Raw genomic sequence first — 26,127 nt, forward strand, 5'->3', positions numbered from 1 at the left:
AATCTGTCATTGTATCAGTAATAATTATTTATTGATATTTTACAAATTTATGACTTAAATTTAGAATCGTTTTGCATACAAAATGGTTCATTACGATTTGTGTGATATACGATCTAACCAGCGTATCACTCTATAATCAATAATGCTCTTTAAAATGTTGAAACAATGTCACGTGATAAACATTTATCTTAGAAACTATCGTTACACACTCGACATGACTAACATTGACAATAGTAGACTGCCATCTGTCTCAAGAATATAAAAATTTAGATAACAGAACCGGCGTATAATGTTGATCTGTCAACAGTCTGACCGATTCAGGAATCCGTATGTTTAAAACAAGGGGAAATAATCTATATTTAGAACACATCTGGTCAGCTCTTTACAAAAATTAGGGAATGGTGGCCGTCTGTTGACCTTTAACGTATCACGTATTTATACGTTTATATTGTCAATTTACCAAAGGTACACCTAGATGAGATTCGTGATATATGCTATGACTTATTAGTTAATGAATGTATGAAATGTTATTGACAGGTACAAGTATGTCGCTGACAACGATAATCATACTGGAGTTCATCACATTAGACAGGCTGTCCAGTGCGTTTGGACTGTTGACTTTCTTCTCGGGAATTTCTACCATAATTGGACCTCCAATATCAGGTACATTTGTAATAGAAATACATTGATGGACATTTATCTACATGCATATAAACCTTTATTTATATGACCATGTCAATTACCTACCGAAGATGTCTTTACAGACACGAACTCTAGGTAAAGATTTGAGTTATATTTTCTAAATGCAAGACAATATATGTGACTGATAACACACAAAAAATGAATATATTATTCCAAATTTTGTTACCAAAATATATTTATAGCTTAAAAAATCAAACCTGAAATTAGAAGAAAAGCAATGCATTTAACATTCTTGGAAGTATTTAAATAATCTTCAAACGCATGAAAACCTCATTTTTTCTGATATTTTTTTTCTGCAATCATATTAATATATTTCAGTTAAACAAAACCATTTTTTTCACCTTTCGATTGTAAAAGTTTATCACTTGATCGGTCTGGTATCCAATGAATTCCCCCGTGTTATATTTTTGGATATGCACTAGGCCTATTGTGGAGATTTTTTTTTTGTGACTGCTTGTCAAACGTCGATAAAAAAGGTCTAAATATGGCGTGACGTTATGAAGTGTGAATCGTGCAACAAAATGACTGTCTTCATTTGCTTCACATTTGTTACATTTTGACTATAAAACCTGCCAAAACATGGATAAAAAGTGTCTTAAATTTTGTTTTCATTTCATATGGGATTTAATGAAACACGTCTCGAAATTTTAATTTTTTTTCTCACTAAGGCTCGCAAACAAAACTTCTAAGACTCGCATCTTAACATCTCATATAAGAACACAACAAAGATAATATGATTAATCATGATTCACATTACAAATATGGCCGCGAAAGGTTTTGAAACTCGAAATTGGCTTATAAAATGAGTGGATTGACCTGTGTATGTGAGTTGATATGTATGCCCGTATGGTCAGGTATGTCGAAAAATGATGGATATTTCTATATAAAATCTATGTGAGTTTTGTATACCCACAACTGTAGTAAATAATTGAAAACCTACGCTGTCGTGCCAACCCGATGGCGGTGGACTTTTTCTCTCTCCCTTTTCACTATTGGAGGAGTTCTGATATTTGACGGTCCATATCAGATTTTTAAATGCGGATAAAACATCAGAACTATCCAGATTACCATAGATAGTGTTATGGCAAAAGACAAAGACTTTGAAATTGATTGTCACCCGACAGAAATGATTGGTCAGATTGTTTTTCCCGACACCCATCAAAGTATTAGTCGCAGTTCTTTGATTTTATTACCAATTCCATGGCGGAGGGCGGAAAGGTTGAGTATAATTAACTTATTTGAATTACCAATGTTTTTTTTAACTTTTTATGGCATTCTGAGTGAGCGTATCGATAGTTGGTTCAATTAAGGATTGAATAATGTTATGTTGAGGTGTATGGGGGTATAAACCTCAATAGGTCTTGAGACAAATTTTATGAACTGCGAACTGCAAAGCAGTTCATGATAAATTTCTCTCAAGACCTATCGAGGTTTATACCCCATACACCTCAACATAACTTTATTCAATCCTTATATTTATATTTTTTTGATATTTGTGTACAATATTCTGTCCTTGACAAATAGGGACTTGTGCAAGTCTACCACAGTACTTACCGAAATCCGTCTACATATGGTTATTTCTTTCGTGAACAAACTTAATAACGAATTAAAACAAATATTAGTTTTAATGGAATTGATTTCATATAAATATGATCAGTTTTGAAAAGGAATTAAAAATATAGTCCAAGCTCGACAAATGTATATACATATACATGTAGATATTAACATTGTTAGTTTTGGCATGATGACGGTAACAGAGAATGTCAGGTTATCCACCGTGACTATTGATGCCTGTTAAAAGAATTAACATGGACTTGATCCTCTTGTCAATGAAATGTGAGGAAATGAAAATGAAATGTTTCTGGCGTTACTTTCTTCTTTTTCCTAGGTGTCCTAGTTGACATAACTGGTGGCTACTCTGGTGCTTTCTATTTTACCGGAACAACCTTTATACTGAGTGGGATAACGTGTCTCCCCATCCGACTGATGATTAAATGTAACAAATATAGGTCAGATTCTCACGTGACCTCTACAGAACTTCCAGCGGTCGAGATTACACATATGTAGGGGACGATGTATATATTGTGAATCAATACCGCTATAATGTACATGAAGATTGTTTTAGTCCATGTTTCAGTACTCTCATCCCAATTCATAATGCAGCATGTCTGTTTGGTATGTTTGTTGTTTTTTCCTTCGAGCTTGTAATTCATATTGACTCTTCAGCGGCCATAATATTAACTTGTTTTTTAACCAATTATCTTTTGATTCTGGTCTATTGGATGAACTAATAAAGCTCATGGTGCCGTTGCAGTTATGTATTTCTCGTATTGTCATTTTTTGCTATATTGGTATATTACAGTGTTGTTAAAATACTTTATGAAAACATCATTTGTACAACCAAAACTTAAAACATCAAAACCAAGCCGGAAGGATCGTAGAGAGGAAATAGTCCTCTCTCGGCTCCGTACCGGGCACACATATCCTACTCATTCGTTCCTTTTGAAACGAGAGGATCCACCGGTGTGTTATGCATGTGACGTTCAATTCACAGTGCAGCATTTTTTAATAGAATGTTCCGATTTTAAGCATATTCGTGATAAATACTTTCGAGTCCCGGATATGAAAACCCTTTTCAGTTCCGTGGATTCGAAAACAATATTTAGCTACTTGAAAGAAATCGATCTATTTTATAGACTTTGATGTCTTTTACGTTACTGTCTTTGACGTTCTATTGATAACAAAGTTCACATAATCTACTCGTACATATTATTTCACATAATCTATTCGTACATATATATATATTACCATTTTTAACCACCTTTTATCATAATGATGTAAATATACGATACGGATGCTTTTAAAAATGACAAATTTTATCCGATTTTAACTTTAAAAATAAAACATGTTAGAATATTGTTTGGCCCTAAATGACCCTAGTTGTCGATGGGCCGTAAAACATAAACAAACAAACAAACAAGTACCCAACACAACACAATGTTAAAACCACAAATCAATCTCATATTCGATACAACGAGGGCAAGATATAAACAGAAAGTATAGATTGACATGGAGACTCCTGAATTAAGGAGAAGACAGAGTGTTCATCAAGAGTAAGCGTCTTCGGCTTCATCGACGACACCCGTCATACAAATGTAGGTCACGACGACACACGTCATACAAATGTAGGTCACGACGACACACGTCATACAAATGTAGGTCACGACGACACACGTCATACAAATCTAGGTCACGACGACACACGTCATACAAATCTAGGTCACGACGACACACGTCATACAAATCTAGGTCACGACGACACACGTCATACAAATCTAGGTCACGACGACACCCGTCATACAAATCTAGGTCACGACGACAGCCGCCATACAAATCTAGGTCACGACGACACCCGTCATATAAATCTAGGTCACGACGACACCCGTCATACAAATCTAGGTCACGACGACAGCCGCCATACAAATCTAGGTCACGACGACAGTCGTCATACAAATCTAGGTCACGACGACACACGGCATACATATCTAGGTCACGACAACACCCGCCATACAAATCTAGGTCACGACCACACGTCATACAAATCTAGGTCACGACGACAGTCGTCATACAAATCTAGATCAATTCCAGGTTAAGTCACAAACATGCTTTATTACCAATTATTATAACTTATCACGACCTTCTCCCAACCGATAATTAGTTCAAACTATTACAATGATTACTGGCTATTGATTAATATCAAAGACATTACAATAGTAAAGGTCAAAATGTTCTGCTAGATTTTATGAGAGTGTGGATATATCTAAAGATGTCTAAATGAGGCCTACAGTATGTTGTGGATTTCTGAATAAAATAGCTTCAAGATTTAAATCGTGAAAATTGTGTGTTAAAACATTCCTCTCATTTTTAAAAGATGACATTATAAAAAATAGTACAACACATTATCACAGGCATTACCACAGTCACAGGCTACGCTATTAGTGACGGTAGCAGTGATCAAAGAAATCATAGTTCACAGAACTACACTTGTGTCTGCGTTTTGTGTCCAAAACATTTAACTAACGCTCTTCCAAGTCCGTAGCAATGTCATATAAGGAAGAGTTTTTTTAAAGTATTTAAAGATGGGAGGGATTTCAGTGAATAATCTAGCACATTCCAATAATTAATTGTAGATGGTAGAAAAGAAGAGAGAGAGAGACAGAGAGACAGAGAGACAGAGACAGACAGAGACAGAGACAGACAGACAGACAGAGTCTTAGAAAAGCGTAACGGTTATTTTCACCAACAGCACGCGGTAGATTACGGTTCAAGAAATCTTGTGTAAAACTGTTTGTTATGCACTCTTATAAAATAATATAAAAAAGTTCTCTTACATTGTTCGGAAGCTTGATTAAATACATATTAATACAACCAACCCCTAGTTGAGAAGCATATTCTACGACCAGTAAAATGAAGGTTTTATCAATTCTGAGGGGAGCATAACGACTATAAGTAATTATATTTTAACTTGAGTAAAACGTTATTTTATTTACATTGTCCACACTGTTGGTGATAGTTTATAAAGTTCAGAAAACTTACATTGGAATTAGACAATACGTTAGTTCCTTGAAGTGTTAACTTGTTTTTTCGTTTTTTTTTTTTTTTTTTTTTTTTTTTTTTACTTTTCTTTTTTTTAATAGTAACTCCGGTTCCAGGTATTCTTTGTTGAACGGTTTTCAATATCCCAGATATTTCCAGTAAGTTTACTGCCTTGCAGGTTGGACTTATTGTCCCCTCGGCATAGTTATAAGAGGCGTCCAAATTTAGGATCTTCTATTTCTCTACTTTCTAAACAACTTCCTTTTTTGAACGTCTTCCTTGACACTGAAACCGTCCCTATGAGGACGGTTTTACGTTCTATTAGCGCTCAGCATTTTGCCGATGGGACGACTGGTTCGCCCGTTGTCAGTAAAATCTGACCGGCTGGGGTGTCCTGCTGGATGTCTTCGACAGTATACTTCAGTGAGGTAGCACTATAAAGTCTGCATCAGTTATGTGATATCAGAAGGAGACACACACAAGCATACCGTAGCCTCCATAAATGTCATTCTTTTTTTAATATGTACACATGACGATTTCCCCCGTTTTTGCTCCAAATGGCCGAAGACTATGCTTCTTTCTTTCTTTCTTTCTTTCTTTCTTTCTTTCTTTCTTTCTTTTCTTTTTTTTTTTTTTTTTTTTTTTTACTAATGCAAGACTTTCGGCGTACTTTTGTCATTTTATTTCATATCATCTTCCATTAAATTCGTTTGGGAAACAAAATATGATACGACTGTCTTTGGAGAAAATGAATATATCCGTTGATTAGACATTTTAATTAAATGATGTCAGTTGTCGATTGGGATGTGCATTTGGAAATATTTAGGGAAGATAGCCTTATCAGAATATAATGAATGTTGAGACTATTTTTTATCAACAAAATTAAAGATGTTAGATGGATGTGGAACGTTACGTTCTCGGTCGTCTTCAAACCCAGAAATAAACACAAGTTACAAAAGCTCCCCTGCGCATTGATACGCATGCGCACATCAGGTTACACACTTGTACGTTAAGAAGTATCAGTACATTTAACAATGTAAGGTATACTTTCTCGATTTGAAATTAATTTGATAGACATATAGTAAAATACATCAGAAAGTATGCGAAATTACGTACCCCCATCTCTATATTCTGTCAATAGTTTGCCTTTTTTCATCCATTAGTATCAGTTTTTTGTGGTTTCGTTTACTTGTCTGTAATCTGGTTTTGTTTCTGTATCAAAATTAATATCTGCTAAATTAATTTGCGGAAATACCGTCAAGTTCAAAGTTTATATTGTATGCAGACAGCGATATGTAGCCATGAAGGTCGGATACAGGAGTTTCAGTTAGATGGATTACGGGGGGTTCCGGGGGTACTTTCAGTAGGTAAATGCAAAATCCTGCATTCTAGTGTATTTCACGACAGATTCATACAATTTTAGGGGGGGCGAGCAATATTCGTCATCGGACGTCCGTCTACACAAGAGCTGCTAAGTAATTTTCCCGACAGAAATTATGGAAAGTCATGCAGAATATTAAAATCATTAGCGATCGGCAACCAAATCCACTTAACGCAATCTGATATACTGATCGCCGGGATCATATACTAATATCCGTTGGGAATTTATCTCGTTTGAAATGGTACCATGCACGTCGTATCCATGGATTAATTCCAGGTATCAACTGCTAACAAAAGGCGCGTTCGGGTCGGTTATGATACATCTAAATATAGACATAAGAATAACTAGTTCCAGTATATTGTCGAGATTTTTTTTTTTTTTATTATTATTTTCTAATATGAAGTCAATCATCAAACAGAAAATTAAAACAACATAACCCATCTCCAAAATGGACATCTAATCAAATTTGAATATCAAATTTTGTCTGAAGATCCAATTAAAACTAAGTGTCCAATTAAATCTGTATATCTAATCAAAATCTGAATGCCTTTTAGATACTAGATGATGCCGACGAATTCAGATACTTAAACAGCATCTAAAACAAATCAATCGAGGGAAAATTTGACATCAGCTTTTTTAAATTATATACTTGATTGAACAAATTGCAAGTCACATTTAAACTAATTTGAATAGTGACACTGTTCAAAAAACACCCATTTCCCCCCAAAAAATCCAATATTGAAAATTGCGAAATTTATTTAAATTATAACTATTGGTAGTAGGATTACCTAGGCAATATACTGTATACGTCACTGAACTGCCATTTACAAAAATATGTTTAATTGAATAATAAAACTGAATAAAATGTTGATAAATTTTATATTAACAAACATTTTTTTCATACTAATGAAAGATTTTCAAATATTGACAAAGTAGGGCCCCGTTTCCTAATAGGATATATATACAGGCTTATGACAAGCCAAGTTGTCATTTATTCACGGAGCAACATTTATCCAGGATTTTACCAAATTATCTAGATATTTTCTATAATTATGTAAGATATCTTATAAACTATGAAAAATATCTTATATCTTGTATAAGATAGCTTATATAATATATAAGATATCTTATCAACTTTAAATAAGATGTCTTATAAAAATATAAGATATCTCATAAGCATACATGTATATATACAGAAACATCATAAATATATAAGATATCTTATATAATTAGGTAAAATACTTGATCAACATTGCTCAGCGAATAAATGACAACTAGGCTTGTCATAATGTATACACGTCTCAAATAACAATGCAGTTGCTCAAATCATACGTCAATGTGCGTGTGCAAATATCCTTTGTCTATATAACCACAGTATGATGATGAAACCAACGAAGCTTTTACGTCAAGGTCGAGGGGGGTTTCCTTTCAGGATTTCCTATAGGTGTGACGTCATCAAATTTGTAATTATGAGTATTCGTACATTTCATCCTTTAATTTACTTGAATCGTTTCATATTAAAAGGATGTCATAGTTAACTATACATAGGAATTCACATTCAAATCGTAAACATTGTCTATGTCGACATTCAACAACAGAGGTGTTTCCTAAAGTCAAAATGAAATCTATTTTTAGAAAAAAAATTGACGAGAACATGACGAAATATGCTGAATGAGCATGCGCGATAAGTTAACGTTCTGGGTGACCCTGGCTGACTGGTTGATGTCGGTTATATAAGGTGAATGCAATCCGCTGGTGTTGTAAATGTAACTTTACTACTAAAAACAGCTCGATAGCGATAAGGAATTGAGATCAACAATGTTAACATCTCGGATGCTAGTTCGATGTGGCGCGGAGAATGCGTTGAAAAACATAACGGCCATTGCTCCTCCCGTGAAAGTGAAACAAGGATTTGTTGTAAACCACCTCTGGCTTCACCGGGCACCTGTTCGGCCAGACATGTGTTCCGTAAGTATTATATGATTACAGAGATATAATACATATCTTGATATCGTTATATATCGCGGTATCGACACAATATGTTTACTTCACTTGTTCAAAAGCACATGTAAGTAAGTACCGGAAATGGTAGATACCGTATTGAATTACCGTATTTGGCCTATTAAGACCACTTGCATGTTAATGACACTAAACCTATTCCATTATTATTTATAGCGCATATCCAGGAATGTATCTATCCATGGCATAACATTTTAAGATGAAAAAATCAGTAGTTTAAGAAATAATCCGTAGTATAATAGTATATATGTATCAACCTGTTTTTGTTGTGTATTAAGATATAAATAAGTTACATCATGATTCTGATGAAAGTAAATATGTAAGAACTCATCATCCAGCCGGTTTTATAATGCACGTTTTATTACATTTCAAGTTTTCTTTTTTTTTCATTTTAACTCGCCTCTGTCAATGATGACGATTATGGGAGTGTTTTGTTAGGGTGCACAGGGGCGCTTATTTTTTTTTCCTCACTTTTCAGAAATGAGATTTGATGGAAACTTGGACTTTTAAGACTATATATACATATGTACCTTATTTTGTGTTTGTAAAAACACCTATTAGATTTATTACAACTACATACTATATACCTACACAATTAACGGTTCTGATACATATAATATATTTGAATTACATAACAACAGCTGGAAAAATTATATAATTTAATGATGAAACAACAATAAATGTTATATGTACACATGTAAAAACATGTTGAACTGTAATTTCATAAAAGTATACGAAATATGCAGAAAATTAATTGATATGATCAAATTGTCTTTAATTTTGCATCAGGTAAGAAATTATGTTGCTACTAAAGAGGAAGTGGACGATCATGTTAAGAAATACAAAGAAGGAAACTTTGAAAAAATACCTGATCCAGGTCATTTAGAACATTTCAAGTAAGTTTTCATTTCACAATTGCATCACTTTCGTGTGAAATTCATTTTGATGTTTACCTTCAAGGTTCAAATCTTAACAAGATTAATTGTCATGAAAAATAAGATTTTGATAAAAAATTAAGGTTTGTCCAACCAAAATTAATTCCATTGAATTATACAACACTAAACATATATGCGTTCTGAACTATTGTTTTCATTAGATCTACATGTATTTACTTCTGGGTATCTCTAGTCAAGAAATATCCCCACTTCAGCCATTATATCTGACAAGTGTCTCATATGGTAGCACACCACAGTAAGACAGCCTGGCCATGGGCAATTTTTTTGTTAAGCAAATAACTCCTGTATTATGATATGTATAAAAAATGAAAAAATAAATGTACACTATAATTGGTATATTCAGTATGAATTAGTACATACAGGCTTCACATTTATTAAAACAAAAATCAATAAATTGGTTCCGGATTTTAAATATCCGGATTTTCCGAACGTGTGTTTACACAGGAAATTTAGTTTTGCCTACAGCGCAAAATGGAAGCCCACGGAAAAGGTAAGATAGCGGAAAAACTTAATTTACAACATATGTCCAAACAAGATTAATTCTGTCTTTGGGATAGAGATATTTGATTTTAAATAGGTTTCAGAAAAAAAATTGTGTAGAGAATTGTGCCATTTAGGGTCAAATATCATAATATTTTGCAATTTTTGAGAATTTTTTAAGCTGTTACCATGGTATTCACAGCTCTAAAAATCACAGAAAATATCAGTTTACTTATCCTTCAGAGCTCTATTAAAATTGCAAATGTTGTACAGATTTCAAATATATATACTTTATTAGAGGTTATATGTAAGGTTAACTGGCAATGTTTACATATCTAAAACATGTGCCATATTTTTCAGAATTTGGCATTTTTACTGTACACTGCTACCTTATAAGGGCTGAAAAATGTTATTTTTGGAAATTGTGCTGAATTATGCTTGATTAAGCTTCATTTTAATTCATTATTGCTCAAAAATGCATAAAAACAATCTAAAACTTGTTTATTATCTGGCTTGTCATATTAGAGGAATCAAGGGAGGTAACTCGCATATCTACCCATTTTAAGGGTGGGTTAATTAAGCATAATGTTAATGAGTCAGTGTAAATTGAAAAGATATTCTATGTTTTATAACAAACCCAAAATAACTTATTGGGTATCTAACAAACCATATAGACTGAATTCTGGTTTGTTTTACCTGATTTATTACCCCGTATCCATGGAACCTATTACAGTAAGTGTTATTTTTTTTTAATTCTGGTGAAACCATTATTTTCAGTTTATTTATTTAAGACTAAGCATCTAATTTAATTTCAATGGATTGAGTGTACGGCTGATACAATATTATCAATTATTGTCATTTCCTTCGGTAAAGCAGAAAAAATAGCATTTTCCGCATAAAATGGGATCAGCGGACACTTTCATATGATCATTGGTACATATCTGAATTACCGGGGTGGAAACAGATGACTTTGATGTCATAGGCATGACATTTTGAAATCTTGGATGTCATGTCATGATTTATCAGTTAGAATATTGCATGTGTTGCTAAGCTGAGGTTTGGAAAGGAATTTGGTTATTTATTATGACACCATTGAGTATTTATGACGTCATAGATACCATCTGATGACGTCATAGTTACTGATGACGTCATGGTAACTATGACGTCATATTACAAGGCTAAATTTGATAGTTGTATAGTATTTTTTGCTTGATTACATGCACAGAGACTCAAAGTACCACATTCAACTCAAAACACAACTTTATTCAAGAGATATACAGAATTATGGGAGTTTTCATCTTTAAAATTACCTCCCCTTATTACTGGATTGGGAGAAAAAGTTGTCAAAATACACCTCTCAGGGAAATCAGCAATACTCGGTGACTATTAAAGATACACAGTAACCCGATATGTCATTTTGTTCGTCGGAACATATTCTAGACATTCATGGGTTTTTAGTAAAATTAGAATTAAAAAAGTGATGTATAAGGTAGCACACCACAGTAAGACAGCCTGGCCATGGGCAATTTTTTTGTTAAGCAAATAACTCCTGTATTATGATATGTATAAAAAATGAAAAAATAAATGTACACTATAATTGGTATATTCAGTATGAAGTAGTACATACAGGCTTCACATTTATTAAAACAAAAATCAATAAATTGGTTCCGGATTTTAAATATCCGGATTTTCCGAACGTGTGTTTACACAGGAAATTTAGTTTTGCCTACAGCGCAAAATGGAAGCCCACAGAAAAGGTAAGATAGCGGAAAAACTTAATTTACAACATATGTCCAAACAAGATTAATTCTGTCTTTGGGATAGAGATATTTAATTTTAAATAGGTTTCAGAAAAAAAATTGTGTAGAGAATTGTGCCATTTTGGGTCAAATATCATAATATTTTGCAATTTTTGAGAATTTTTTAAGCTGTTACCATGGTATTCACAGCTCTAAAAATCACAGAAAATATCAGTTTACTTATCCTTCAGAGCTCTATTAAAATTGCAAATGTTGTACAGATTTCAAATATATATACTTTATTAGAGGTTATATGTAAGGTTAACTGGCAATGTTTACATATCTAAAACATGTGCCATATTTTTCAGAATTTGGCATTTTTACTGTACACTGCTACCTTATAAGGGCTGAAAAATGTTATTTTTGGAAATTGTGCTGAATTATGCTTGATTAAGCTTCATTTTAATTCATTATTGCTCAAAAATGCATAAAAACAATCTAAAACTTGTTTATTATCTGGCTTGTCATATTAGAGGAATCAAGGGAGGTAACTCGCATATCTACCCATTTTAAGGGTGGGTTAATTAAGCATAATGTTAATGAGTCAGTGTAAATTGAAAAGATATTCTATGTTTTATAACAAACCCAAAATAACTTATTGGGTATCTAACAAACCATATAGACTGAATTCTGGTTTGTTTTACCTGATTTATTACCCCGTATCCATGGAAACTATTACAGTAAGTGTTATTTTTTGAAATATTTGGTGAAACCATTATTTTCAGTTTATTTATACAATGGTAAGCATGTAATTTCAATTGATTGAGTGTACGGTTGATACAATATTGTCAATTATTGTCATTTCCTTCGGTAAAGCAGAAAAAATAGCTTTTTCCGCATAAAATGGGATCAGCGGACACTTTCATATGATCATTGGTACATATCTGAATTACCGGGGTGGAAACAGATGACTTTGATGTCATAGGCATGACATTTTGAAATCTTGGATGTCATGTCATGATTTATCAGTTAGAATATTGCATGTGTTGCTAAGCTGAGGTTTGGAAAGGAATTTGGTTATTTATTATGACACCATTGAGTATTTATGACGTCATAGATACCATCTGATGACGTCATAGTTACTGATGACGTCATGGTAACTATGACGTCATATTACAAGGCTAAATTTGATAGTTGTATAGTATTTTTTGCTTGATTACATGCACAGAGACTCAAAGTACCACATTCAACTCAAAACACAACTTTATTCAAGAGATATACAGAATTATGGGAGTTTTCATCTTTAAAATTACCTCCCCTTATTACTGGATTGGGAGAAAAAGTTGTCAAAATACACCTCTCAGGGAAATCAGCAATACTCGGTGACTATTAAAGATACACAGTAACCCGATATGTCATTTTGTTCGTCGGAACATATTCTAGACATTCATTGGGTTTTTAGTAAAATTAGAATTTAAAAAAGTGATGTATAAGGTAGCACACCACAGTAAGACAGCCTGGCCATGGGCAATTTTTTTGTTAAGCAAATAACTCCTGTATTATGATATGCATAAAAAATGAAAAAATAACTGTACACTATAATTGGTATATTCAGTATGAAGTAGTACATACAGGCTTCACATTTATTAAAACAAAAATCAATAAATTGGTTCCGGATTTTAAATATCCGGATTTTCCGAACGTGTGTTTACACAGGAAATTTAGTTTTGCCTACAGCGCAAAATGGAAGCCCACGGAAAAGGTAAGATAGCGGAAAAACTTAATTTACAACATATGTCCAAACAAGATTAATTCTGTCTTTGGGATAGAGATATTTAATTTTAAATAGGTTTCAGAAAAAAAATTGTGTAGAGAATTGTGCCATTTAGGGTCAAATATCATAATATTTTGCAATTTTTGAGAATTTTTTAAGCTGTTACCATGGTATTCACAGCTCTAAAAATCACAGAAAATATCAGTTTACTTATCCTTCAGAGCTCTATTAAAATTGCAAATGTTGTACAGATTTCAAATATATATACTTTATTAGAGGTTATATGTAAGGTTAACTGGCAATGTTTACATATCTAAAACATGTGCCATATTTTTCAGAATTTGGCATTTTTACTGTACACTGCTACCTATATGCTTTCATCATAATGAATTATTTTTTTTTTTTGAATACCTCGGTGATGACAGGCTTATAATATTGAACTGTTTCATCATATAAACATGTCCAAGATTGATTGAGAAATCCTAACCGTCCCTCTGTTGGTCAATTAATGGTGTGTAATAATTTCTTTTTAATTCATCCATCAGGACGTCAGAAGCATTGAAGTCGGTATCCACTACAACCGCAGCAACAACGGTTACCAAGGTAACGGGGAGTACATCAGAAGTAACAGAGACGTATCACCCACCTGTCGGTACACATGCCCTCCCACACCCAATATGGTGAGTTAGGGTCTGTTTGTATACAAATTCATTTACACTAATTAAGACATACAAGTATAGATAATTAAAAGATGCAGTACCTAATTAAGACATACCGGTATAGCTAATTAAATGATGCAGTACCTAATTAAGACATACCGGTATAGCTAATTAAATGATGCAGTGCCTAATTAAGACATACCGGTATAGCTAATTAAATGATGCAGTACCTAATTAAGACATACCGGACGGTGTAGCTAATTAAATGATGCAGTACCTAATTAAGACATACCGGTATAGCTAATTAAAAGATGCAGTGCCTAATGAAGACATACCGGTATAGCTAATTAAATGATGCAGTACCTAATTAAGACATACCGGACGGTGTAGCTAATTAAATGATGCAGTACCTAATTAAGACATACCGGTATAGCTAATTAAATGATGCAGTACCTAATTAAGACATACAACTACAGCTAATTAAATGATGCAGTGCCTAATAAAGACATACCGGTATAGCTAATTAAATGATGCAGTACCTAATTAAGACATACCGGTATAGCTAATTAAATGATGCAGTGCCTAATTAAGGCATATACAAGTATAGCTAATTAAATGATGCAGTACCTAATTAAGACATACCGGTATAGCTAATTAAATGATGCAGTACCTAATTAAGACATACCGGTATAGCTAATTAAATGATGCAGTGCCTAATTAAGACATATACAAGTATAGCTAATTAAATGATGCAGTACCTAATTAAGACGTACCGGTATAGCTAATTAAATGATGCAGTACCTAATTAAGACATACCGGTATAGCTAATTAAATGATGCAGTGCCTAATTAAGACATACCGGTATAGCTAATTAAATGATGCAGTACCTAATTAAGACATACCGGTATAGCTAATTAAATAATGCAGTGCCTAATTAAGACATATACAAGTATAGCTAATTAAATGATGCAGTGCCTAATAAAGACATACCGGTATAGCTAATTAAATGATGCAGTACCTAATTAAGACATACAACTACAGCTAATTAAATGATGCAGTGCCTAATAAAGACATACCGGTATAGCTAATTAAATGATGCAGTACCTAATTAAGACATACCGGTATAGCTAATTAAATGATGCAGTGCCTAATTAAGGCATATACAAGTATAGCTAATTAAATGATGCAGTACCTAATTAAGACATACCGGTATAGCTAATTAAATGATGCAGTACCTAATTAAGACATACCGGTATAGCTAATTAAATGATGCAGTGCCTAATTAAGACATATACAAGTATAGCTAATTAAATGATGCAGTGCCTAATTAAGACATACCGGTATAGCTAATTAAATGATGCAGTACCTAATTAAGACATATACAAGTATAGATAATTAAATGATGCAGTACCTAATTAAGACATACCGGTATAGCTAATTAAAAGATGCAGTACCTAATTAAGACATACCGGTATAGCTAATTAAAAGATGCAGTACCTAATTAAGACATACCGGTATAGCTAATTAAATGATGCAGTACCTAATTAAGACATACCGGTATAGCTAATTAAAAGATGCAGTGCCTAATTAAGACATACCGGACGGTGTAGCTAATTAAAAGATGCAGTACCTAATTAAGACATACCGGTATAGCTAATTAAATGATGCAGTACCTAATTAAGACATACCGGTATAGCTAATTAAAAAATGCAGTGCCTGTGTGGATGGGTCGGAATAGGGTTTGGGTTAGGGTAGGGTAGTTTCCTCTGGCCTTGACACCAACACGTCTGGTATCAGGGCCAGAGGAAACTCTGTATAGGGGTAGGGGTTGAGTTGGGTGTTAATTAAATCATAAGACAACTATCATATTTATTGAATTAGACTATGGTATTTCAGATTATATTAAACTTAGCCCAAAAAAAATACAATTGCCGTCCTGATGTGATTGGGAAGGGGTCGAGGGCTGGAAAATAATGATAAAGTTTAACTCATTTAAACCTGTTTGTTTTTGCTACTAACAATTAAAAATATGTTCCTTCACTTTCCAAGATGCTGAAGAAAATTTCCTTTCACTAACTTAAGCCCCAACCAATACCAATTAACACACCAACCCTTTTTTTGAAATGTATCTAATTTCTCAAATTATATGCACAGATATTTGATTAATTTATAATTAAGCTTTTAATAAACTTGATTTATTCACAAATAAGCCACTGTCCACAAATAAGCCCCCTTCCTTATTTCTGCAGAATCATTAATTTTAAAATACAATGCAGTAGTTTAAAAGGTACATAAATAAGCCCTCTTCAAACTTAAATACTTAATTTTTACACTAGGGGTGGGGGCTTATGTTAGATTAGATATGGTGATACTCGTTATAGGTTGACCCATTGATGAAGCCCTGCCACACAAACAATTCAATAAGATGCTAAAGTAATAAAATTTTATCTTTATGTTTATGTAGGTCACAGGATGAACTTGAAAATGTTGAAATCACACACAAACCACCTGAAGGGTTTGTTGATAAGGTGAGTAAACATGAATTATCTATTTCACTTTGTAAACGAAAATGTATGTCATGAATTAAAAATATTACATATGATATGTATATTGTAAGTCTGTTTTTAAACTTTTATGTTCGAGAAATCTCTATTTTTTTTAACTAGGTGGTCAGCAATATTACTTTCACATTTTATAGTGCTATCTTAAGTTATTAATCGTTTGGTTTGATAATAATTGTAAGAGTTATTTCCCTTCGTATTCTGGAAAAAAATTACAACTGATTTTAATATTTTATTACCTTTAAGGCTTTAACAGGCATGTATTATTCTCATTCATATGTATTACCCCAATGTTCTCTGTGATATACAGGCCCTATCTGCCTCTTTTGTGGGGTTGTATGTACAATCTCGCTATCGTGTTACAGATAGCTTTCTACTGTGTGAAACTGATGAGAAAATCTTTTGACCTTTTGACCTTGTTCAATTTTGGTGAGAGAACAGAAAGAAAATGGGTTTTGTAAGTAACTTATTAATTAGCTATATATTTAACATGTTTCTTGAATTTGTTGCAGTTTTGTAATTAGTTAATGATTCGTAGTGACTAGAAAATATTTTAAGATTAAGTCATAAAGAACGATTGTTTCAAGCTAAGGATGATCAAACATTAAGTTAAGTTTTTCTTCATGGCCAATTGTTTTACAAAACAATAAACAATGGTATGACAGACAAAAAGAATACTTTCATGTATATGTTCAATGTGAATTAATAATAATTAATTATTTATTACATTTTTACCAGTGAAATATAGAAAAATATTAATTCTATAAAAGTGATATATTTCACTATACAGTGAAAAATATCACTTTTTATGATTTGACCAATACGAAGACTGCTTAGAAATGACAATGGAATGACAATGGGGAAAATTAAAAGCTTATCAGGTATATTTTGTTATAAAATAAAATACACAGAAAATCTAACAGTTTTTTCAGTAATACCAAGTATGTTCCACTCAAGTGGCTAATATTTTGATAATTTTAACGAGTGTGCAGCATGAGTGAAAAATATCAAAATGCTAGCCCCACTCGTGAAATATATTTGGTATTACTAAAGACACTGTTAAATAGATCCTCTATATATTTATTTGCAAAAAGGATTGTAACTTGCGTAACAAATCATTTATTAAATAGGCCATCAATTTCTTATCAAAATACACTTCTAAATTTTTCTGCCACATGGTTATTCAGATATTTTTTTATATTCATTCTGTTTTTTTGTAGAAGAATCTGTTTCCTCGAGACTGTTGCCGGAGTGCCAGGTATGGTGGCAGCCATGACACGGCATCTCCACTCACTACGGAGACTGGAGAGGGACCACGGCTGGATCCACACACTTCTAGGTATATAATGTTTGGAGGACGACCAACTATGAAATATCTGAGTCATCAAGAGTAGAAGGCAAATGTAACAAAATACCAAAACTTTCCCTACCCCCTACTACAAGCATCCCACAATTTATGCTTGCAGCAAATTCTAAAAAAAGCAAAAAACATTTTTTTGTCATAGGGCAAAAGTTTCCAAATACTTTTTTAATATCTGTTAAATCTGCTATGATGTTTTTACATGTCTGTTAACATGAATGGTTTAATGTTTCCAGTAACTGTTTAAAACCCTTGTATCTTGAGGTTACGTGTGTTTTATATACAATAATGGCGTATGTTTGATTTACACAGAGGAAGCCGAGAATGAAAGAATGCATCTGATGACAGCATTACAGCTACGACAACCTACCTGGCTATTCAGAGGATGTGTAATAGGAGCTCAAGGTCAGTATAGGTCACATGTATATCATTAACTGTAGAATGTGACTCCATAAACTGAATAGTAGGTCACACGAATATCATTAACTGTAGAATGTGACACAATAATTAAGGTAGAAGCAGGTCACATGAATATCATTAACTCTAGAATGTGACTCCATAAGGTATTAAGTAGTAGGTCATACAAATATCATAAAATGTAGAATTTGACTGTATAAGGTAAGTAGTAAGCCACACGAATATTATTAACGATAGAATTTGACTCCATAAGATAAATAGTAGCAGGTCACATGAATATCATTAACTGTAGAATGTGCTTTCGCAATGTTAGTAGCAGGTCACATGAATATCATTAACAGCAGAATGTGACTCCATAAGGTAAGTAGTAGGTCACACGAATATCATTAACTATAGAAAGTGACTCCATAAGGTAAGTAGTAGGTCACACGAATATCATTAACTATAGAAAGTGACTCCATAAGGTAAGTAGTAGGTCACACGAATATCATTAACTATAGAAAGTGACTCCATAAGGTAAGTAGTAGGTCACACGAATATCATTAACTATAGAAAGTGACTCCATAAGGTAAGTAGTAGGTCACACGAATATCATTAACTATAGAAAGTGACTTTGATGCTACTTCACCTTCATATAGACTGAAAAACTTGAGAGAGAGGCTGGAGGCATTAAATGCTCAAACACAGCATTAGAAACAAAATGGGTATAAACAGGAGAGGTCAAGGTCAGTGTGGTGATGGGTCAAGGGTAATGAAAAGATGACGGGTCAATTAACGTCATTTTAAAGATGGGGGAAACTTGGTCAAGGTCAGTGGGAAAATGGGGGTAGGCCAAAGTAGTTGTCTTTATTGAAACTCTTATAATGGCTTGAAATCAGTCTGAACTTTTAAGGAGATGGAACTAGTTTTGGCTCAATATTGCAGGGAGAATAAATAAACATACAGCTAACTATATTTTTTCTTTTACAGGTATATTTGTGACGTTCTTCAGTTTTGCGTACCTGTTCAGCCCCCGATTTTGTCACAGATTTGTAGGGTACTTGGAAGAGGAAGCAGTAATAACCTATTCTAAATGTCTCAAGGTCAGTAAGAGTTCAGAGGTCAATAAAGAAAGGTCACTGGGTCATTGTGAATAGGTCAGGGTCATCAGTGAATCTGACTATAAAGATACACCAAGACAAATAACTGTAGTTTGAGTCAATTTCAAATGTCAATATTGGTTAGGAATTTTTATTTCTTAACTGAATGGAAATGGCATCAACAGTTTTCAGTTTGATAAAATTTTATTTTAAGATCTGTAAATGAATACTTAGTACTACATTTTAAAGTGTAAATGTATGTAACAAAGACAAATTTGTTTCACTATTGTGTTATTTCTTTATGGTAGGATATCAAAGATGGACCGATGAAACACTGGCAGACACAGGAGGCACCAGACCTGGCCATCCGTTACTGGAAACTTGATGTAAGTCTCACCTACCATATTTGTTGATCAGGCACTCGTCCCTATCAATAACAATTGTTAAAGCCATTCTCATCGAACATTGCGAATAATTAGTCATACTCAGCTACTATTATCAGACTAATGTCAGTAATTATCCTACCAATAAAATATCAGGGACATTGTATGCCTTTGCCCATGGTATCTGTTCGCATCACCGTTCCCTGATAATAACTCAGTTCTAGTGGACTGATTAAACTCAGGCGTCACACACTGCTTCCTTAATTGTCAAATGTCCTTGATTGAGATTTTTTGGGGGGTCAAAAGAACTGAAGTCAAGGTCAGTGTCACTTTTAATAGAAAATTTTGTTTTCTCGATCAAACTCAACCTTCACACACTGCTTCCTTGTCAAACGTCCTTGCTTGCAGGTTTCTTTTTGGGTCAAAAGAACTGAGGTCAAGGTCAATGTTACTGAAAAAGAAAATTTGATCAAACTCGACCTTCACACACTGCTTTCCTATTGGAAGTGCTGGCTTCAAAATTCTTTTCCTGTCAAAAGACCAAAGGTTGAGGTCACTGTTTCTGCTCCCTAACATGAGATCCCTTGGGATGATCCTTTTGTCTGGATTATAATTTCTACACCCTAATGCAAGTTCTTGTGAATCTTAACACACTTCTTTCTCATTGTAAGTGTTTCCTCATAATTGTTCCTCAAGTCTGAAGGTCAAAGGTCAAATGTCAATGTCACCATCATCACTGAAAATGACATCAATTCTTGGATAATGAACCGTTAAGGGGATTTAAGTATCGCTCAGTGATTCCTTGTTAAGATGTATCTTTTGACAGCTGCCTCATTGGCCAGTTCTACTTGTGTGTGTAGTAATAAGTTAAAATCCTATTTATTGTATTTACAGAAAAATGCTACAATGCTGGATGTAATTTTGGCCATAAGAGCCGACGAGGCGCATCATCGGGTGGTCAACCATACGTTAGCGTCACTCAAAGAGGACGATTACAATCCTTATAAACCGGGCAAGTGAGAGATTGGTGTACTTTAATATAAACTTTGTCTCTCGGCCCTTGGTCGACTGGATCTCCCTGGGCCCATGGCCTGAAGCCTAAGTTTACGATGTCGGGACTTGTTGACTTTTTGCGACAAAGTGATTTACTGTGAAATTCTCTACCATTGATTCTTTTGATAAATTCCGAATACAGATTTGGGAAGTTTATACCTGTGGAAATTATCTAAAGTGTTTCCAAGACGCAACCACAGTAGAGGGAACTTTATTTTACACTTATCGCATTTTAAATGTTTTTCTTAATGAAATCTTTACAGCCCCTTTAGAGTACTGAAGCATATATCGGTTTAATGAAGTATCTGATTTCAGTTTGTACATATCAAATAAGAGGATTGTATTGTTATTGGCATGTAAATCTTATAACGAGTACCTGGTACATACATACCGGGTAGTTGTCATGAAGAATATGTTTTAAAACTTTTACTTTCAATTATAATGGAAAAGAGAAATCTCATAAATTCTTTAATGTCTATAAGTAAATTAAATTTTATAATATAATAAGTTCGAAAAATTGAAATGAAATGAGCCGTTTAGTGAATATCCTCACTAATTATAGATTGAGGTTAATTGGTACATTTGTGTAACAGAGACAAGAGTGCAATTTGATTCAAAATAAATTGAAATCCAACTGTTGCATAAAATACGTAGATTTCAGTTTAGATGGTGCTTTTCATCGCCAAGATAATTTCTGTGTGGCATAATTTATCTATGACACTGTGATATGGAAAAACATTATTAGTCTGCATCAGACTGTATTTATTATGTTATTAATGTTTAAAATAGGCTAATGATGTGATAACTATAATTTAATGTCATGATCAGTTTATGTCAGTAAGAAACTTAAATCCATATATAACTTTTATATTAAATAGAATTTAGTATCTACCTTCAATTATCATGTAAATAATGCTTTTGTAAGTATGAAGGTATATTTCCCCTTAAAAAACTGATCACTCTTATAATATATACATTTTTGAGTATTTTCCCCCTAATTTTAGCCATATTGTAAATATACAGTAAATAATGCTTTTTGTAAGTATGAAGGTATATTTCCCCTTAAAAAACCGATCACTCTTATAATATATACATTTTTGAGTATTTTCCCCCTAATTTTAGCCATATTGTAAATATACAGTAAAGTATAATTAGTGTATGATAAACCATCATAGTTCTATGGTTTATGTTGTACGTTATTGTATTAGTGTATTTTATTTGTTAGTTTTGTTAACAATTTTACCGGTAATATTGATATTTTGTTTTGTAGTTAATTTTATTTTTAATTGTGTTTTTATATACAGGTACAATGTAATATATTTGTCTCCGCATGACACTCTCTTCGTGTAATTACAGGTATTTTCTCGGTCAATTCCATCTGTATAACTTTTATTATTGCAGAAAATATCGCATTGTTATGGTTATTATAAACAAATTAGCTTTCATACTTAGATCAACCCTCAAGTCTGTTTAAAAAATGAACTTTTAATTTAAAATTATCATACAAAACTACCATAGACTCATGTTAAACAAAACTTGGCCTGATATTTTACATTTTCTACAAACTGTTACATTAATCATTACTCTAATACTTTTTTTCAGAGATATGTTTTTTATCGAGACATTTACAATGTTAATTCTCCTATTACTGTATACTAGTACATGGTTTTGTTAAATTTCACGAGGGTAATATATATCTCAGTTCTCCACAGTCGAGCCTAGTTCAAATTCGCGGGTATTAAATTTTGTGCAAAGATGCCTTGAAAACAATCTGCAGTAAACGCTTACATACATGTATATCATAAAAATATTTGCTGGTTATTTTAAGCTATATTTCATACTATCAACTATGTATTATTTTAGAACTACATATGGGAAGTTATTTTATAAACAAATTAATGCAAATTAATTCATGGGAAGTGTTGTATTTTTATTTTCTTAATTGTTATGTCTGTTCTGTAAAAACGTAATTATGTACGTAATTAGAACAAACTGGTTTTTAAGGATTTTTCTTTTTGAATCCTAACATCACATTCAGCAGCTGACATTAGTCAAAGTCTACATTTATTGGACAGGATTATTGGCCTTATATATATATAGTACCATATTCCTCCACTAGAGGGAGTACTCATTTGTACAAATTTTGTATTTTCAAAGCATAATGTTGAAAAAGTATAGCAGACAATACAAGCCAGTTTATTTATACTCTGATTAAATAGTCATGATTAATTAAAAAAGAGAGAAAGACTGGACGAAGTCATTAAACATAACCCTTTACTACAAACTATGTTGTTTGCAAGAACTTGTTTCAAGAAATCCACAAATTAAATTTGTGTCAAATGGCTCTAAACATTTCATAACAATAGAATAATTTGCAGCAAATTTGCAAGAATCTAGTTGTACTTACTGCATGTAACCCAGATCTGTCTATGTCTAAATTTAGCTTCAGTTTGTCAGTCCCTTCTAATTGGTGGTAGGGTGACACAGGCAAACAAGGGTTCAATTCCCCGATCAGACATGAAAAGGTATGGGGTCATCTATCTGCACGACCCCATGGATATTCACCTGGGTGCTCCGTTTTCCTCCCAGAGATTCTGGGGGCCTCTTGTGTTTCCATCCAGGCCAACAAGAGTGATTCATATATCATTTTAGTTAAAGTTGTTTTGCAATTGTTAAATTATTGCTCTTGCTGTGTAATATAAGATATCTGCATGCCGATTCTCTAATCTTAGAAATATATTTTGTCTGTTGACCTGTCAATCAACAAAAAACCTATTTGTACTGTTTCTTATCAAATTTACAGTGTAAAGTTATTGTGAATTACACTGTAAGGAGATTAAAGTGACCTTGTAAAAAGGTTTCTAGAATTTGCTTCCTGGGAAGGAACACAATAGGATTGTCTGGTTAAGACAAAGTAGGGAACACAGTAGGATGTCTGGTTAAGACAAAGTAGGGAACAATAGGATTGTCTGGTCAAGACAAAGTAGGGAACACAATAGGATTGTCTGGTCAAGACAAAGTAGGGAACACAATAGGATGTCTGGTTAAGACAAAGTAGGGAACAATGAGATGTCTGGTCAAGACAAAGTAGGGAACAATAGGATGTCTGATTTAGACAAAGTAAGGAACACAATAGGATGTCTGGTCAAGACAAAGTAAGGAACACAATAGGATGTCTGATTTAGACAAAGTAGGGAACACAATATGATGTCTGGTCAAGACAAAGTAGGGAACAATAGGATTGTCTGGTCAAGACAAAGTAGGGAACACAATAGGATTGTCTGGTCAAGACAAAGTAGGGAACACAATGAGATGTCTGGTCAAGACAAAGTAGGGAACACAATAGGATGTCTGGTCAAGACAAAGAAGGGAACACAATAGGATTGTCTGGTCAAGACAAAGTAGGGAACACAATAGGATGTCTGGTTAAGACAAAGTAGGGAACACAATGGGATGTCTGGTTAAGACAAAGTAGGGAACACAATAGGATGTCTGGTCAAGACAAAGTAGGGAACACAATAGGATGTCTGGTCAAGACAAAGTAGGGAACACAATAGGATGTCTGGTTTAGACAAAGTAGGAAACACAATAGGATGTCTGGTTTAGACAAAGTAGGGAATACAATAGGATTGTCTGGTCAAGACAAAGTAGGGAACACAATAGGATGTCTGGTCAAGACAAAGTAGGGAACACAATAGGATTGTCTTGTCAAGACAAAGTAGGGAACACAATAGGATTGTCTTGTCAAGACAAAGTAGGGAAAAAAATATGATGTCTGGTCAAGACAAAGTAGGGAACACAATAGGATTGTCTTGTCAAGACAAAGTAGGGAACACAATGAGATGTCTGGTCAAGACAAAGTAGGGAACACAATAGGATGTCTGGTCAAGACAAAGTAGGGAACACAATAGGATTGTCTGGTCAAGACAAAGAAGGGAACACAATGAGATGTCTGGTCAAGACAAAGTAGGGAACACAATAGGATTGTCTGGTCAAGACAAAGAAGGGAACACAATGAGATGTCTGGTCAAGACAAAGTAGGGAATACAATAGGATGTCTGGTCAAGACAAAGTAGGGAACACAATAGGATGTCTGGTCAAGACAAAGTAGGGAACAATAGGATGTCTGGTCAAGACAAAGTAGGGAACACAATAGGATTGTCTTGTCAAGACAAAGTAGGGAACACAATGAGATGTCTGGTCAAGACAAAGTAGGGAACACAATAGGATTGTCTTGTCAAGACAAAGTAGGGAACACAATAGGATGTCTGGTCAAGACAAAGTAGGGAACAATAGGATTGTCTGATTTAGACAAAGTAGGGAACACAATAGGATGTCTGGTCAAGACAAAGTAGGGAACACAATAGGATGTCTGGTCAAGACAAAGTAGGGAACACAATAGGATGTCTGGTCAAGACAAAGTAGGGAACACAATAGGATTGTCTGATTTAGACAAGGTAGGGAACACAATAGGATGTCTGGTCAAGACAAAGTAGGGAACACAGTAGGATTGTCTGATTTAGACAAGGTAGGGAACACAATAGGATGTCTGGTCAAGACAAAGTAGGGAACACAATAGGATTGTCTGGTCAAGACAAAGTAGGGAATACAATAGGATGTCTGGTTAAGACAAAGTAGGGAACAATAGGATGTCTGGTCAAGACAATGTAGGGAATACAATAGGATTGTCTGATTTAGACAAAGTAGGGAACACAATAGGATTGTCTGATTAAGACAAAGTAGGGAACACAATAGGATGTCTGGTCAAGACAAAGTAGGGAACATTATGTACACATCTACCTCTAAACTATTTACATGTCTATGTTTATCCTTGTCTTCGTAAGAAATTTCCTTCTATAATTGTCTTTCTAAAATATATATTCCTGAGGTGCTTTTCATATCATATAAAATTAAAAAGTTATGGGAATGTTTTTTTCTTGTGTTACATTTTATACCATAATTAATAAA

General features: G+C 33.6%; 1 protein-coding gene across 5 annotated transcripts; it reads left to right on the forward strand.

Annotated features, from left to right (window-relative positions):
* Positions 1-8,342: 8,342 nt before the first annotated feature.
* Positions 8,343-25,890, forward strand: LOC117322403 (alternative oxidase, mitochondrial-like). Of its 5 annotated transcripts, none has more exons than XR_004531537.1 (11): positions 8,343-8,647; positions 9,488-9,594; positions 14,193-14,327; positions 16,771-16,834; positions 17,233-17,324; positions 18,088-18,206; positions 18,540-18,632; positions 19,614-19,726; positions 20,032-20,109; positions 21,001-25,651; positions 25,688-25,890. XR_004531537.1 is itself a non-coding variant. In XM_033877281.1 (10 exons), exons 1-10 carry the CDS (start codon positions 8,498-8,500, stop codon positions 21,124-21,126), a joined length of 1,077 nt encoding a protein of 358 aa, XP_033733172.1. In that variant the 5' UTR covers positions 8,343-8,497; the 3' UTR covers positions 21,127-25,890. The 5 variants fall into 5 exon arrangements, 1 of the variants encoding a protein (XP_033733172.1); XR_004531538.1 differs by having other exon boundaries at positions 21,001-25,580; positions 25,617-25,890; XR_004531539.1 differs by having other exon boundaries at positions 21,001-25,580.
* The last annotated feature ends 237 nt before the right edge of the window (positions 25,891-26,127 follow it).

Source organism: Pecten maximus, chromosome 2, assembly GCF_902652985.1.
Source record: "Pecten maximus chromosome 2, xPecMax1.1, whole genome shotgun sequence".
NCBI lineage: Eukaryota > Metazoa > Mollusca > Bivalvia > Pectinida > Pectinidae > Pecten > Pecten maximus.

Excerpts from the sequence above, each read along its gene's own strand:
- LOC117322403 (XM_033877281.1), top strand. The coding sequence starts at position 8,498 with ATGTTAACATCTCGGATGCTAGTTCGATGTGGCGCGGAGAATGCGTTG. Across the intron at positions 17,325-18,087 it reads ACAGAAAGAAAATGGGTTTT|AAGAATCTGTTTCCTCGAGA; the intron begins GTAAGTAACTTA and ends GTTTTTTTGTAG. Across the intron at positions 18,633-19,613 it reads ATGTGTAATAGGAGCTCAAG|GTATATTTGTGACGTTCTTC; the intron begins GTCAGTATAGGT and ends TTTCTTTTACAG.